The following is a 13,562-nucleotide window of genomic DNA, read 5'->3' as shown; positions in this document are numbered from 1 at the left end:
CCCGATTCTTGATTGCCCATTCACGTATAGCGAAAACAAAGATTTCCTTATTCTCGAAAAGATCTCCTTTTTTAAAAGTGAAGTCTTTGGGTCGATCGAAATTAGAACCAAGCTCAACGAACTCAGCTTGTGAGGCATTTATCCACTCCTTATTTTGAAACTCTTCTGGCAACGGTTCTTCAGACTCCACATAATCGTTGTTTACACAACATTCATCCATCCAACAGGTGTCATCATCGGCTCCTTCAATTGCACAATGCATACTATCAAGACGTTCCTCCTCTTCAGCATCTTCATAATCATCATATGCATCTGCATCCTCATCCTCTTCTATAATAGAACCAACCGGTAAATTAACTAAAATATAACCTGACGCATTTTGAAACACGTCACTTGACATTGCACCCAAGTCATTTTCTAAGTGCAAGCACTTTGAGAGAATGAGATTTGATTTTCAAGCATGCGGGATAACTCTCCGTGAGCATATGAAACTTCGGCAACACCAGATATTAGAATATTTTAAATGAACAACTCGATTGAGATTTTCTTTTCCACAAATTGTATCATGTCACTCAATTCTTGATTATTAGTGATCTCTACAACAATTGTTCTTTTTTCATTTATCAGATAATTATAGAAGACCTTAGTGTCATTTTCTGCCTAATTAATTCTAGTAACTCTGTATATTTGCTCCATCATTCCATCGAAATTGTAATTTCTAAATAACATGAATATTTTTCTAGATCCTCTTTCGTATATAGGCATATTATTCATTCCAGCACTTAGTTTTCCATTGAATAAGCAAATAACCGGTATTCCATTCACCATTTTAACTGAAGAATAAAATTCATCATATGCAAATTAGATTTTTTTCATATTGATTATCATAATTAAAATATTTATTCTAAATATACAATTACTTCCAAACAACAATATTAACTAAATAATAGAGAGAAAATTATGAAAAAAATAAGAAATTTATACCTTGATGAAGTTTCGAATTTCGTCCACGTCGGAGAGACTAAACAGCGTCGGATTTCAACAACGCCGGAGTGATCTTTGGGGAAGATCTCAATTAGGGTTTGGAGAGAATGTGTTTGGAGAGGATAAGAGAGAGAAATTTGAGGGAGGAATAGGTGAGTTGGGAGAGAGTCAATAGAATGAGGGAGAGAGATTGGGTTTGAGAGAGATCGGCTTTGGGGGGGGGTTCGGCTGGGAAATAGAAAGAGAGAACGAGAGAGATTGCTGTCCCCTAATTTTTGGGGCACAACTGGGCCTTATATAGCCTGAAAAATCCACGGGACTACTAGCCCCGTGGATTTGCTAGGCACCCAGAAATAAAGTTTCTCCTTAACGTACGGGACTACTAGTCATGTACGTTTAGTGAAGTCCTCATCAAAACCCACGGGACTAGTAATCCCGTAGGTTTTCTGGCTTAGCATTAGCGCCTAATTACTGCCACTAAACATACGGGACTAACCCGTATGTTTCAAAGCAGCAACATTTCAAAACCAACCTCTTTTTGGCCTGTTGGCCAAAAAGAGGTCGGTTTTGCTAAATAATTAGCAAAACAGTCGGTTTTGCTAATTATTTAGAAAAAATGATCTTTTTAAAAAAATTCCTAGGGAGAAAATGTGCTAAGTGTTTTGAACTAATTGTGTATAAGAGAAATAGTGCATAGGGAATTGTGAAGCGTTTAATATTCATGTAGATACAAAATTGTCCTATATATTTTGTCGAATGGAGGACACTTTCCTCCTTTCATTCAGAATTTTTTAACCCCACAAAGTTTTTAATATTGTGTGTGTGTTTTTTTCAAAAAAATTTAACTCCACAAAGTTTTTAATATTGTGTGTGTAGACATTTATTAAAAATCTTTGTGAGGGTAGGCAAAAGTGAAGGAATGAGCCATTATGCCTTCAATTTAATAAAAAATAGGGGTTCATTTTGGTGAAGATAGGGGTGAATTGGTCATTTACATCATCATTTATTGCCATGAGTATCATCTCTTTNCTATGTAAACATTTCATATATAACTCTTTTAAAAGTAATATGATTAAAAACATATGTAACTCTACATCTTCAATTTTCTAAGTAGTTTGGCAAATCAGTTTTCAAATGTTATTTTACTTCTATTTTCACGTGGAAATCATGAAAAATATACATATTTTTTTATTGTTCTGTACACATTCATTTTTTAATCTGAATATCCTTCAAATAAACATTAAATGATCATAATAAAATTACCTCGTTTAATTAAGAATTATTCACATAGAAATTTGTTGTTACTTGCACGTGCCAATATGCTAGTACAGTTTAGATATAGATAGGTACATGATAAATAATCAACTAACAACTTAATTGATTTGAAGGATCAGTTTCAAAGAACTCACATTTCGAGTAATATAAGAAATATGACATTTTTGGTGATGGATGCACTTAACTGTGATGTAGCATTTTCTCCTTGTATTAACATATATATAAGGACTTATTTAATTTTGTCAGTATCCTACTTTGGTCAATTTATCTTCATTCTTTCTGTTTATTTGTGGAGTTAAAATGTTGCAGGATTAAGTTACACTGATGGAGAAGTAGAAGATAAGAGAATAGTGCATAGAGGACAGATTCATATACATCTCTGTTGTGCAATTTGTCACCTTTTTTAATCTCCTTTTAGGTCGGGGAATAGACTGGCCGTCGCATTTTGGGGTCAGGAGCTGTGAAGTTTACATTATGGTATCATTTTTTTTTTTGGAGTTGTGAAGTTTTACATCATTATTTGATTTTTTTTTTATTTTTATTTCCAGAGCTGTGAAGCTGTTTTCAGTCAAACAATTGTATTTAAAATTCCCCGGGAAAGGATAAAAGAATAAGTGATATTGTCTGCCTTGCCGTTACTTATGTGCCCAAGGAACTGTGTTTACTGAAACTCTTTTGTCTGATATGGTCAATTTACTAAAAATCATAATCAGAAAAATACCTGGATTTTAAAATATGATCCAAGACTTTCCATTTCTGGCTGGCTTTAAGGTAAAGCCCAAGCATGGTGTACTCTAAACAGGACAAGAACCTAGCTTGCACATTACAAGGAGGTTCCACCGTTTTCCTACAGAGATACTTGCAATTCTATATGAAATGACCAAAAAAGATGCCATAGAACTTGCATTCTACAATAATCAAGATGCAGAGAAACAAGCAGTTTTTGTCAGTTCAGACCTTTGAACTCTATAACACGCATTGGCCAAAAAGCTCACCAAACATAGCATTTGAAGAACCACGTAAGGTAAATCAAATCCCACAACATGTATGTAGAAGGTACAAATTAAATAGTACAGAATGGTGTATAACCAAAGTAGCTATACGATTTTCCTAGCCTTCACTGTATTGGAGAAGAAGTCCCTGCTGACCTTTGTGCAGGTTGCGGCATCAATCCACTCAACTCTGGTGACCTGCCCTCTGTCGAAGGACGGTTTCCTGTATCAAATCTTTTAACATCTTCAATCATTCTCACCACTTCTGCCATCTTTGGTCTTTGTTCAGGCATTCTCACTACACAGGCCATTCCAATCTGAAGCATCTCAACCAATTCCTCCTCTATGTTTGGATACCTCATTAGCTCCACATCAAACACCTCAGCTGTCCACTCTTCTCGGACTACCGACTGGACCCACCGGACGAGGTGGACAACCTCATCCCCACCGCCAGTTATCTGGATGGGTGACTTGCCTGTGAGCAGCTCAAGCACTAGCACACCAAAACTGTAGACATCAGAGGCCTGTGTTGAACGACGCACATCAACAACCTCAGGAGCACGGTATCCAGCAGTCCGAGAAACACGAGGGATGATGGGATTTGTTGAGAGGGATGAGAGGCCAAGGTCAGATACACAACCAAAGCTTTGAGGATTGAGGAAGACGTTTGAGGACTTAATGTTGCCATGGACGAATTTTCCGCTGTTCTCAGTGTGGATGCATGCAATGCCTCTTGCTGTGCCAATAGCTATTTTCAGTCTGGTATCCCAGTCTAGGGGAGTCCTGTCTTCCCCTCTCTGTCCTGCAAGAAGAGAACGAGGGAGAATAAGCAACGAATGAGGTGAAAAGCAGAAGTGTAATTTGACATGGTGAATACACAAAAACAGATATGGCTGGCATGAGATGAGAGAGGTATATATAATCTATGAATGTGCAATAGAAATGTCAAATATAGCTGCATCATTCATCCAGACCAAATACTGTTTTGTATATGTTTCAACATGGTGCCCATGCTTTCCTAGATAATATTAATACAAATGATGTTTAGTCTAAACATCAAGATGTGGTCTGTTCCATATGCCGGAGTCTAGATTCAGTGACAAATATTTTAGAAGCTACCCATGCTTAAATAGGTCCAGTACATGATTTCAGCCCTATGTCCATAATTTTGCACAAGGTGTTTAAAAAGTATACAAATCCTGAATGAACTATTGATTGTAATCTAGCTGAAATCTGTACTGTAGTTTTGTAGGTTGAACCAAAATACGAAACCCTGAAGTTGTTAGGATCCAGTTACAAAGCTTGAAATCATGTTGGTTAGTAACTTAGTAAATAGTCCCAATACTAATACACATGTTCTTTTCATCAATATTTACTTCTCGAAATCGGTTTCAAATGACTGACGTATTAAATCATGTTTGCTAGTAGAAAACAAACTTAATGAATAATGGATGTGAAGAAATGCAGGAAACAGCAGAAGAATCAGCCAGGCAGACTGGTGGTCGATCGCCGCGGTCGACCGCGAACGTGCACGAAGGCCAGTGGGATTCGGAGCTGATGGCGGTCGACCGCCGCGGTCGAGGTGGATGACTGGTTCGGTCGCCCGCCGCGGTCGACCGCGAAATCTGCACGGTCGACCGCAATCTGTATTGGGCTGGGCTTTTGGTTTTTGACCCGGTTTGTTTCTGAGTTGATATATAACCCTAAACCTGATTAATTAGGGTTAAGCAAGGACGATTTTGAGCAGTCTTTAAGAGAGGATTGTTGCATCCAATTGTGGGAGAGTTGTGAGAGATCTAGAGCTTTGTTTTAGGGTTTGATCGGTGAGATTTGAAACTCTACTTGTATTCTCTGATTTCTAATAGTAAGAACTCCCCTCCCTCCTTACCCCGTGGACGTAGGCAACTTGCCGAACCACGTAAATCGTTTGTTCTTGCTGTGGTTGTGTTTTGCTTATTGGTTGTGGTTTATCTCGAGTTATTGTTCGTGTTGCATAAGAAGCTTCCGCCGCGCACAACAATTGGTATCAGAGCTAGATTGACAACATGGGAAAGCAAACACATCAGGTTCGTCTCTTACAAAGGCGATACAGAGTCTGAGCATCAATAACACGAAGATTGATGTTCCGAAGTTCAACAAGATCAATTTCGGATTATGGAGGTGTCAGGTGATGGATGCCTTGGATGCACAGAATATGGAGGAGACTCTTGAGTTAAAAGAGAAACCCGCAGATATGAAGAATAAGGTTTGGAGGAAGATGAACAGTAGAGCTTGTGGTGTTATTAGGTCATGCTTGACGCCGGATCTTATTTATGATGTTATGAACGAGACGTTGGCGAAGAAGATGTGGGAAACACTCAATGAGAAATATCTTTCGAAGAACATTGAGAATCGGCTTCACTTAAAGAAGAGATTTTACCAGTTCAAGATGAAGAGGGAAGTTTCCATCAGGGAGCATGTCAACAACTTCACTAAGCTACTTTCAGATATGGCCAATATGAACGTTATAGTTGAGGATGAAGACAAGTCGATACTACTTCTGTGCTCGTTGCCCGAAGATGATTATGGTACGTTCATTCTCACTATGATCAATGGAAGAACTACAGTCAGCTACAAGAAGGTGACATCAGCTTTGGTGAACTATGAATTAAGGAAGAGTGATGATGAAACTTCCGAGAAGGCATCGGGAGATGTATTAGCAGTTCGAGGCCGAGATCCAAACCGTCGCCAGTTCAACCGCTCAAAGCCAAAGAATAGGAGTGCCTATAAGAGTGTTGGTAGAAATCAATGTCGGTATTGTAAAGAAGGACATTGGAAGATTGACTGACCAAAGTGAAAAGAAAAAGCCGGGAAGAATAAGAGAAAAGCTGGACAAGCTTCAGAAGTGAATGTTACAAAAGCTATTGGTGAGCATTCAGATTCAGATTCTTCAGGCTATTCATGCACTGCATTACCGTCGGTTTGCTATACGGATTCCACGGAGTGGATGATGGATTCGGGAGCTACATATCACATCTGTCCTAAGAGGGAGTGGTTCTCTAGCTTTGAGTTGCTGGAAATAGGGGATGTCGTACTTATGGGTAATGATCACGTATATCCTATTGGTGGTATTGGTTCAGTCCGGATTAGGATGCATGATGGTGTAGTGAGGGAGTTGAAGAAAGTGAGGTTCGTACCGCAGTTGACGAAGAACATCATTTCTCTTGGGATTTTGGAGGCAGCTGGATATCGAGTGATCTTAGAGGATGCTACAGTGAAGGTCACAAAGGGTTCTATGGTGGTGATGCGAGGTGTCAGGGAAAACAACCTATACTACTTGAAGGGCAAGACAGTTACAGGGGGTCTGACAGCTTCTATTACTACAAAGGAGGACACTACCACCTTATGACACATGAGACTTGGACACACAGGTGATAAGTCCCTACAGTCATTGGCAAAACAAGAGCTATTGAAAGGTACTAAGACCTGCAAGATGGAGCTGTGTGAGCACTGTGTACTCGGGAAGAAGACTAGAGTGAAGTTTGACACCGCTGTTCACAACACCCGAGGTACATTGGATTACATTCACACAGACATTTAGGGTCCTTCCAAGAACACATCTCTTGGTGGGGCCAACTAGTTTGTCACTTTCATTGATGACTATTCCAGAATGAATTGGGTATATACCCTATGAAGCATAAACATCAGGTCCTGGATATTTTTATGGAATGGAAGAAGAAAATGGAGCTGCAGACAGGTAGAAAGATAAAGACACTACGTTCAGATAACGGTGAAGAATAGAGTAATCCGTTTCTGCAGTTTTGCCGGGATCACGGCATTAGAAGATACTTCACAGTTCGAGAGACACGGCAACAGAACGGGATGGCTGAGAGATTGAACCGTACCTTGCTGGAGAAGGTGCAGTGTATGATGACACAGAGTGGATTGCCTAGATCCTTTTGGGCCGAAGCATTAGTTTATGCGAGTCATCTTGTGAACAGGTTGTCGTTCACTACGATAGACGAGAAGACTCCTTTGGAACGTTGTTTGGTTCGGTGACTAGTAACTAAGAGTCGCTTCAGATATTCAGGTGTCCAGCTTATTATCATGTCAGTGATGATAAATTAAGGCGGGATCACGGCATTAGAAGATACTTCACAGTTCGAGAGACACGGCAACAGAACGGGATGGCTGAGAGATTGAACCGTACCTTGCTGGAGAAGGTGCAGTGTATGATGACACAGAGTGGATTGCCTAGATCCTTTTGGGCCGAAGCATTAGTTTATGCGAGTCATCTTGTGAACAGGTTGTCGTTCACTACGATAGACGAGAAGACTCCTTTGGAACGTTGTTTGGTTCGGTGACTAGTAACTAAGAGTCGCTTCAGATATTCAGGTGTCCAGCTTATTATCATGTCAGTGATGATAAATTAAATCCGAGAGCGAGGAAAATAGTTTTTGTGGGATTTAGAGATGGAATCAAAGGCTTCAAGTTATGGGATCTACAAGACAAGAAGATAGTTATTAGCAGAGATGTCATATTTGACGAGGCGTACATGATGAGGCCTCGAGCCCCTCAGCAAGTGGAGGGAGACCAGACAGGAGATATATCGTAGCAGGTAGAGGATGATGTGACTCCACTCACTCCAGAGAACACTGTATCCATTGAGGCTCCTACAGAGGTGACACTGAGAGGATATGAGATGACAGCCGGGCAGATAGAGGATACAGTGGATTATAAGACTCAGGAACAAGGTCATGTTCAGGGATCCATTACAGCAGATAGACCGAGGAGAGAGATTCGTCGGCCAGCTAGGTATAATGATGTCATAGTCACATATGCATTATCAGTGAAGGTCGTTGATGATATGATTCCAGCCACATTCAGGAAGGCAGAGTCTAGCCCCGATTCGATCAGGTGGAGGGAAGCTATGGAGGAGGAGATGCGGTCTCTTCAAAAGAACGACACTTGGATACTTACACATCTACTTAAGGGTAAGAAAGCTATTGGTTGCAAGTGGGTATATACGAAGGAGGGATCTTCTATTGGGAACATTCGGTTCAAAGCCAGATTGGTTGCCAAGGGATATGCACAGGTTGAGGGCATTGATTACAACGAGGTATTTTCACCCGTTGTGAAACATTCATCGATACGGATTTTATTGGCGTTGATGGCACAGTTGGATTTGGATTTGGTCCAGATGGATGTGAAGACAGCCTTTCTATACGGTGATTTAGATGAGGAGATCTACATGACATAACCCCTAGGATTCAAAGCTGTAGGAAAGGAAGATTTAGTTTGTAAGATGAAGAAATCTCTTTATGGTTTGAAGCAGTCACCAAGACAGTGGTATGAGAGATTCGACGGTTTTATGATTGGCTAAGGGTACACAAGGAGCCCATATGACCCATGTGTTTATATGCACAAGCTACATGATGGTGAGCACATATATCCATATGACCCATGTGTTTATATGCACAAGCTACATGATGGTGAGCACATATATTTGCTTTTATATATTGACGATATGCTTATTGCTTCCATTGCACAAGCTACATGATGGTGAGCACATATATTTGCTTTTATATATTGACGATATGCTTATTGCTTCCATGAATTCTTCGGCTATTCGAAAGTTAAAAAATGAGCTTTCATCCGAGTTTGAGATGAAGGATCTTGGAGAAGCAAAAAAAATATTGGGTATGGAGATCAAGAGAGACAGGGTGAAAGGGAGTTTGAAACTTACACAGAAGAGCTACTTGCAGAAGATGTTAAAGAAATTCAGTTTTGACGGTAATGCAAAAGTAGTTAGCACACCATTGGCTCCCCACTTCAAGCTTTCAGCGTTGATGTCACATGTTTCAGTTGAGGACGGAGATTATATGTCGAATGTCTCATATGTCAGTACAGTAGGTAGCTTGATGTATGTGATGGTGTGTACGAGGCCAGATTTGTCACAGACCGTGAACATGGTATCGAGATACATGCACGACTCCGGAAGGGTCATTGGAAGGCTGTGAAGTGGATTCTACGGTATGTTCGAGGCACCGTGGATGTTAGTTTAGTATTCCAAAAGGATGAGAAGAATAAGCAGGATTGTATTGGATATGTGGATTCAAATTATGCTAGAGATCTTGACAAACGTCGGTCTAATTCAGGTTATGCTTTTACATTGGCAGGTGCACCTGTATGTTGGCGATGCACGCTGCAGTCCACAGTGGCTCTCTCTACTACGGAGGCAGAGTATATGACAGTAACTGAAGCTATTAAGAAGGCTTTATGGTTGCGTGGTTTATTGTAGGACTTGGGGATCGCTCAGGAGACCATTCGGCTATATTGTGATAGCATGTCGGCTATCTATTTAGCGAAGAACCAGGTTTATCATGCGCGCACGAAGCACAACGACGTCAGATTCCACTTTGTACGTGACGTTTTGGATGATGGAGACGTCATATTGGAGAAGGTCCACACGAATGACAACCCTACAGATATGTTGACTAAAGTTGTTTCAGGAGTGAATTTTGATCATTGTTTGAAGCTTTTGAACATCCTTCAGTGCTGAGGTCTTTGGAGGCCATTTTGGTAAACTACGTTCGGCTTGATTCCTTGGGCAAGAGGATACGTAAGCAATCTTTCAGATGCAACCGGTTTGATCTTTTGATTCAGATGGGGGGAGATCGCGTTTCAGCTCTAGTTTGATTCCCTGACTTGTTAAGGGTCTATTGGATGATTTGGTGTCGGCTTAGTTTTGGTGGAAACATTCGCCGAGGTGGAGAATTGAAAAAATGCAGGAAACAACAGAAGAATCAGCCACGCAGACTGGCGGTCGACCGCGAACATGCACGAAGGCCAGTGGGATTCGGAGCTGATGGCAGTCGACCGCCACGGTCGACCGCGGATGACTGTAATCGATTTAAGTCTCGGATTTATGGTTCGGTCGACCACCGCGATCGATCGTGAAACCTGCGCGGTCGACCGCAATCTGTATTGGGCTGGGTTTTTGGTTTTTGACCCGATTCGTTTCTGAGTTGATATATAACCCTAAACCTAATTAATTAGGGTTAAGCAAGGACGATTTTGGGCAGTCTTTGAAAGATGATTGTTGCATCCAATTGTGGGAGAGTTGTGAGAGATCTAGAGCTTTGTTTTAGGGTTTGATCGATGAGATTTGAAACTCTACTTGTATTCTTTGATTTCTAATAGTAAGAACTCCCCTCCCTCCTTGCCCCGTGGACGTAGGCAACTTGCCGAACCACGTAAATCGTTTGTTCTTTCTGTGGTTGTGTTTTGCTTATTGGTTGTGATTTATCTCGAGTTATTGTTCGTGTTGCACAAGAAGCTTCCGCCGCGCACAACAGGATGATGTACCAATGCAGTCACCAAACAGACACCCCCTTCATTTACTTTTTGTCAGTTAAATACTTTGAGTTTATGTTCTTGTCATCAATTGCCAAGCATTCTCCCCAAAGATATTCCATGTTGTTCCCTAGGAACGTATCCAGCCATCAAATAAGCGTCATAATTTTGTATGTTAAACACTTATCATTGACACTATGATCAGTTGCTGAAGTTCTCGGAAACACTTTTCTGGGGCCTGAGTTTGGACACAAACTAATCTGAAGTCAAGTGGCCTTCCCTATGCCTTAGAGGTTGATATTTCGACATAAGAGAGGAATACAAGTGTTGTTTACTAAACTAGTCTCTTCACACAAATTGAATTTGGTCAAGATACAAACATAAGCGATAAGAAGCACCCGCAGAGAGTTCTCTGCTTCATCAATGCCCAATCACTTAAACAAGAAAGAGAACAACCTGACTCAGATTTCCGATTGAAATTAGTCCAACATAAGATTGAAATTTGAACTAGTTAGCATCAGAACATAATAACATGCACAAGCTTTAGTCAAACAAGGAAGCTAACACAATCGCCTTTACTCCAGAGATTATAACTAACATTTAACTTTTGTCAACACGGCAACAAAACCATCAGGTCATAATTATGAAGAAGACCAACGGCAGTCAGTGGAACAAGTAAAATAAAGGGAAAAGGGAATCATACCGTGAAGCAAGGAAGAAACACTCCCCTGGCTGTAGTAATCATAGACCATGAGCTTCTCGTCTTTGGAATAGTAATAAGCCCTCAATTCCAACACGTTCTCATGCTTTATTCTCCCAACCACCTCCATCTGCTGCTCAAACTCCTTCTTCCCAACCCCAACCTCCTTCAACCTCTTCACAACCACCATCGCCGCGTCCTCAAGCACTGCCTTATAAGCTGTCCCAAACGTACCCTTTCCCAATACCTCAGCCGAGGCCCTCAACAGGTCCTCTAAGTCAAACGCAAAATTACACCCTTCGAAGAACACCAGCCTGTTGTTCTCGTCCTGATTCCCACTCACAGCCTTCTCCGGCGACCTATCCCCTTTCGAAAGCTTTCCAGATACAGCTCCTCCCCTTCTCTTTCCCGACCAAAGCATTACCATCAGGATAGCCAATGCCAGGAAAATTATAGCAAATCCTCCTACAGCAATGCCCAGAATCTCTGATTCCGTTAGCTTTCTACCACTTTTTGTTGCCAGGAAAGGGGAAGCAGAAGGGGAAGACGGAATGTTGGGGGGCAGCGGAGGGGGCATTACAGGAAGAATCGGCATGAAATCATTGCCAGAAAACGAGGAATTGGGGAACTTCAGAAGAGAAGTCGGAATGGTTCCGTTGAGATGATTGTTGGAGAGATTTAGAAACTGGAGGCTAGGCAGCGCAAGGTCTGGGATTTCACCGGTAAGCGAATTGTTGGACAAATTCAAAGCAGCTAGGTGAGTTAAGTTAGAAATCGAAGTGGGAACTTCACCATTAAACTCATTGTAGGAAAGATCCAAAATAGTGAGATTCTTCCATGTTGAGAAATGGGAGGGTAAATCCCCAGAAAAGGTATTGAATTGCAAGTGAAGGCCAGTTAGGGTTGTGATGTTGAAGAGATCAGAGGGGAAAGGGCCAGTGAAACCATTGGATCTGAGGCTCAAGATCTGGAGAGCAGAGAGGCGACTGAGAGTGTTAAAGGGGATCTGACCGTTGATTCCGATAGCGGGAAGACGAAGAGCGATGACTCGAGAGTTTTCCTGATTGCAAGTAATTCCCGTCCAGTTAGAACAAACTGAAGTGTCGTTCCTCCAGTTGAGGTCGCGGCTTTTGTGGATTCTGCTGAGGAAATCGAGCAGAGCTCGCTTGTCCTCCGCTAGGTCGGCGTTTGCGAGCAGAAAAATCGCGGAAAATAGCAAGAAAATGAGTTTCGGTTTCATCTTCAGAGCACTACAAGAGCTCTCTCAGATGATTTCAATGTTTTCTCTCTTTCCCCCTGCTTAGTGAAAAGAGTGTTCAGGTGCTAAAGATTCGAGATTTGAATGCATTTTTGAAGCTGAAACTATCGGGATACCTGCTTGCAGATCCGAGCACGGAAGTGGAAAGGGTTTAGTTTTCAAATTCTAATATAACTGAAAAGTCAAAAAGAAGAAGAAAAGGAGCATTAATTTTAAAAACAAAAAAATTAAAATCATTTGGGATAGAGCGAGGAGGGATGTCAGCAGTAAAAGCAAAAAGAGCCAAGTTCAAACTTGAGAAAGAAGGGTAATGGTTTTATCTTTCAGCAGGTCCTGAGATGGGTGGGGAGAGAGAGAGAGAGAGAGAGAGAGAGAGAGGAGACATTGAGTTGCGAAGACGCATCCTCTACAGTTGTAGAGAGAGAAGAGCATTGAATGCAACCATTCATTTGTTAGAGATCTCAACATCAGGGACTGAAGAGTTAATCAAACTATGGGGATAAGGAGAAAGAGATAAATATATTTTAATTGATTTATTTATTTATTTTTATATAAACTCACCATGTGAAGTTGTGTTTATGAGCTTGCTTGCAAAAGTCGCCGGCAGAGGGGGAGAGCTTCACCTTCGAGGCGATATTTGACTGAGAGTGGCTAAACTTGCGAGGAGAACAAAGACAGCAGTGGACTTTGGATTATTTATTTATTTATTTATTTATTTATTTATTTAACAATTATTAGGATTGGGTTTAACCTAGCTGCACTAACTAGCTGCCCTCTCTCTCTGTCCTTTGTCTGCGACGGTAAAAGTAAAATTGTTGAAACAAAGGTTGGAATGGATTAGCAACCAGAGAGAGAGGCGGGAGAAGTGGAATAAAAGGTAAGAGAGCGGGTGATGAATTGATGTTGGTTTGCAGTTTTGTTTGAATTTTGAAAACTGCTTTTTAATAAGAGCTTTGCTTCAATGCTCCGATAAATAGGTTTTTATTTAATTTTATTTTAAAGGGTAATATTGTCATTG

The 13,562-nt window shown here is 41.0% G+C and overlaps 1 protein-coding gene across 3 annotated transcripts; it reads right to left on the bottom strand.

The window, feature by feature from the left end:
• On the bottom strand, positions 3,137-13,204 carry LOC109823940 (probable inactive receptor kinase At4g23740). Of its 3 annotated transcripts, none has more exons than XM_020390404.1 (3): positions 13,106-13,204; positions 11,290-12,660; positions 3,137-4,053 (listed from the first exon to the last, which is right to left on the bottom strand). In XM_020390404.1, exons 2-3 carry the CDS (start codon positions 12,524-12,526, stop codon positions 3,377-3,379), a joined length of 1,914 nt encoding a protein of 637 aa, XP_020245993.1. In that variant the 5' UTR covers positions 12,527-12,660; positions 13,106-13,204; the 3' UTR covers positions 3,137-3,376. The 3 variants fall into 3 exon arrangements, with proteins under 3 accessions (XP_020245993.1, XP_020246010.1, XP_020246001.1); XM_020390421.1 differs by having other exon boundaries at positions 11,290-11,751; positions 13,106-13,192; XM_020390412.1 differs by lacking the exon at positions 13,106-13,204 and adding an exon at positions 12,661-13,010 and having other exon boundaries at positions 11,290-12,581.

This window comes from Asparagus officinalis, chromosome 1 (assembly GCF_001876935.1).
Source record: "Asparagus officinalis chromosome 1, Aspof.V1, whole genome shotgun sequence".
NCBI classification, from domain to species: Eukaryota; Viridiplantae; Streptophyta; class Magnoliopsida; order Asparagales; family Asparagaceae; genus Asparagus; species Asparagus officinalis.
The sequence above is the reverse complement of the archived record's forward strand: the minus strand, read 5'-3'. Positions and strand labels throughout refer to the sequence as shown.

Excerpts from the sequence above, each read along its gene's own strand:
- LOC109823940 (XM_020390404.1), bottom strand. The coding sequence starts at position 12,526 with ATGAAACCGAAACTCATTTTCTTGCTATTTTCCGCGATTTTTCTGCTC. Across the intron at positions 4,054-11,289 it reads TGTTTCTTCCTTGCTTCACG|GACAGAGAGGGGAAGACAGG; the intron begins GTATGATTCCCT and ends CTCTTCTTGCAG.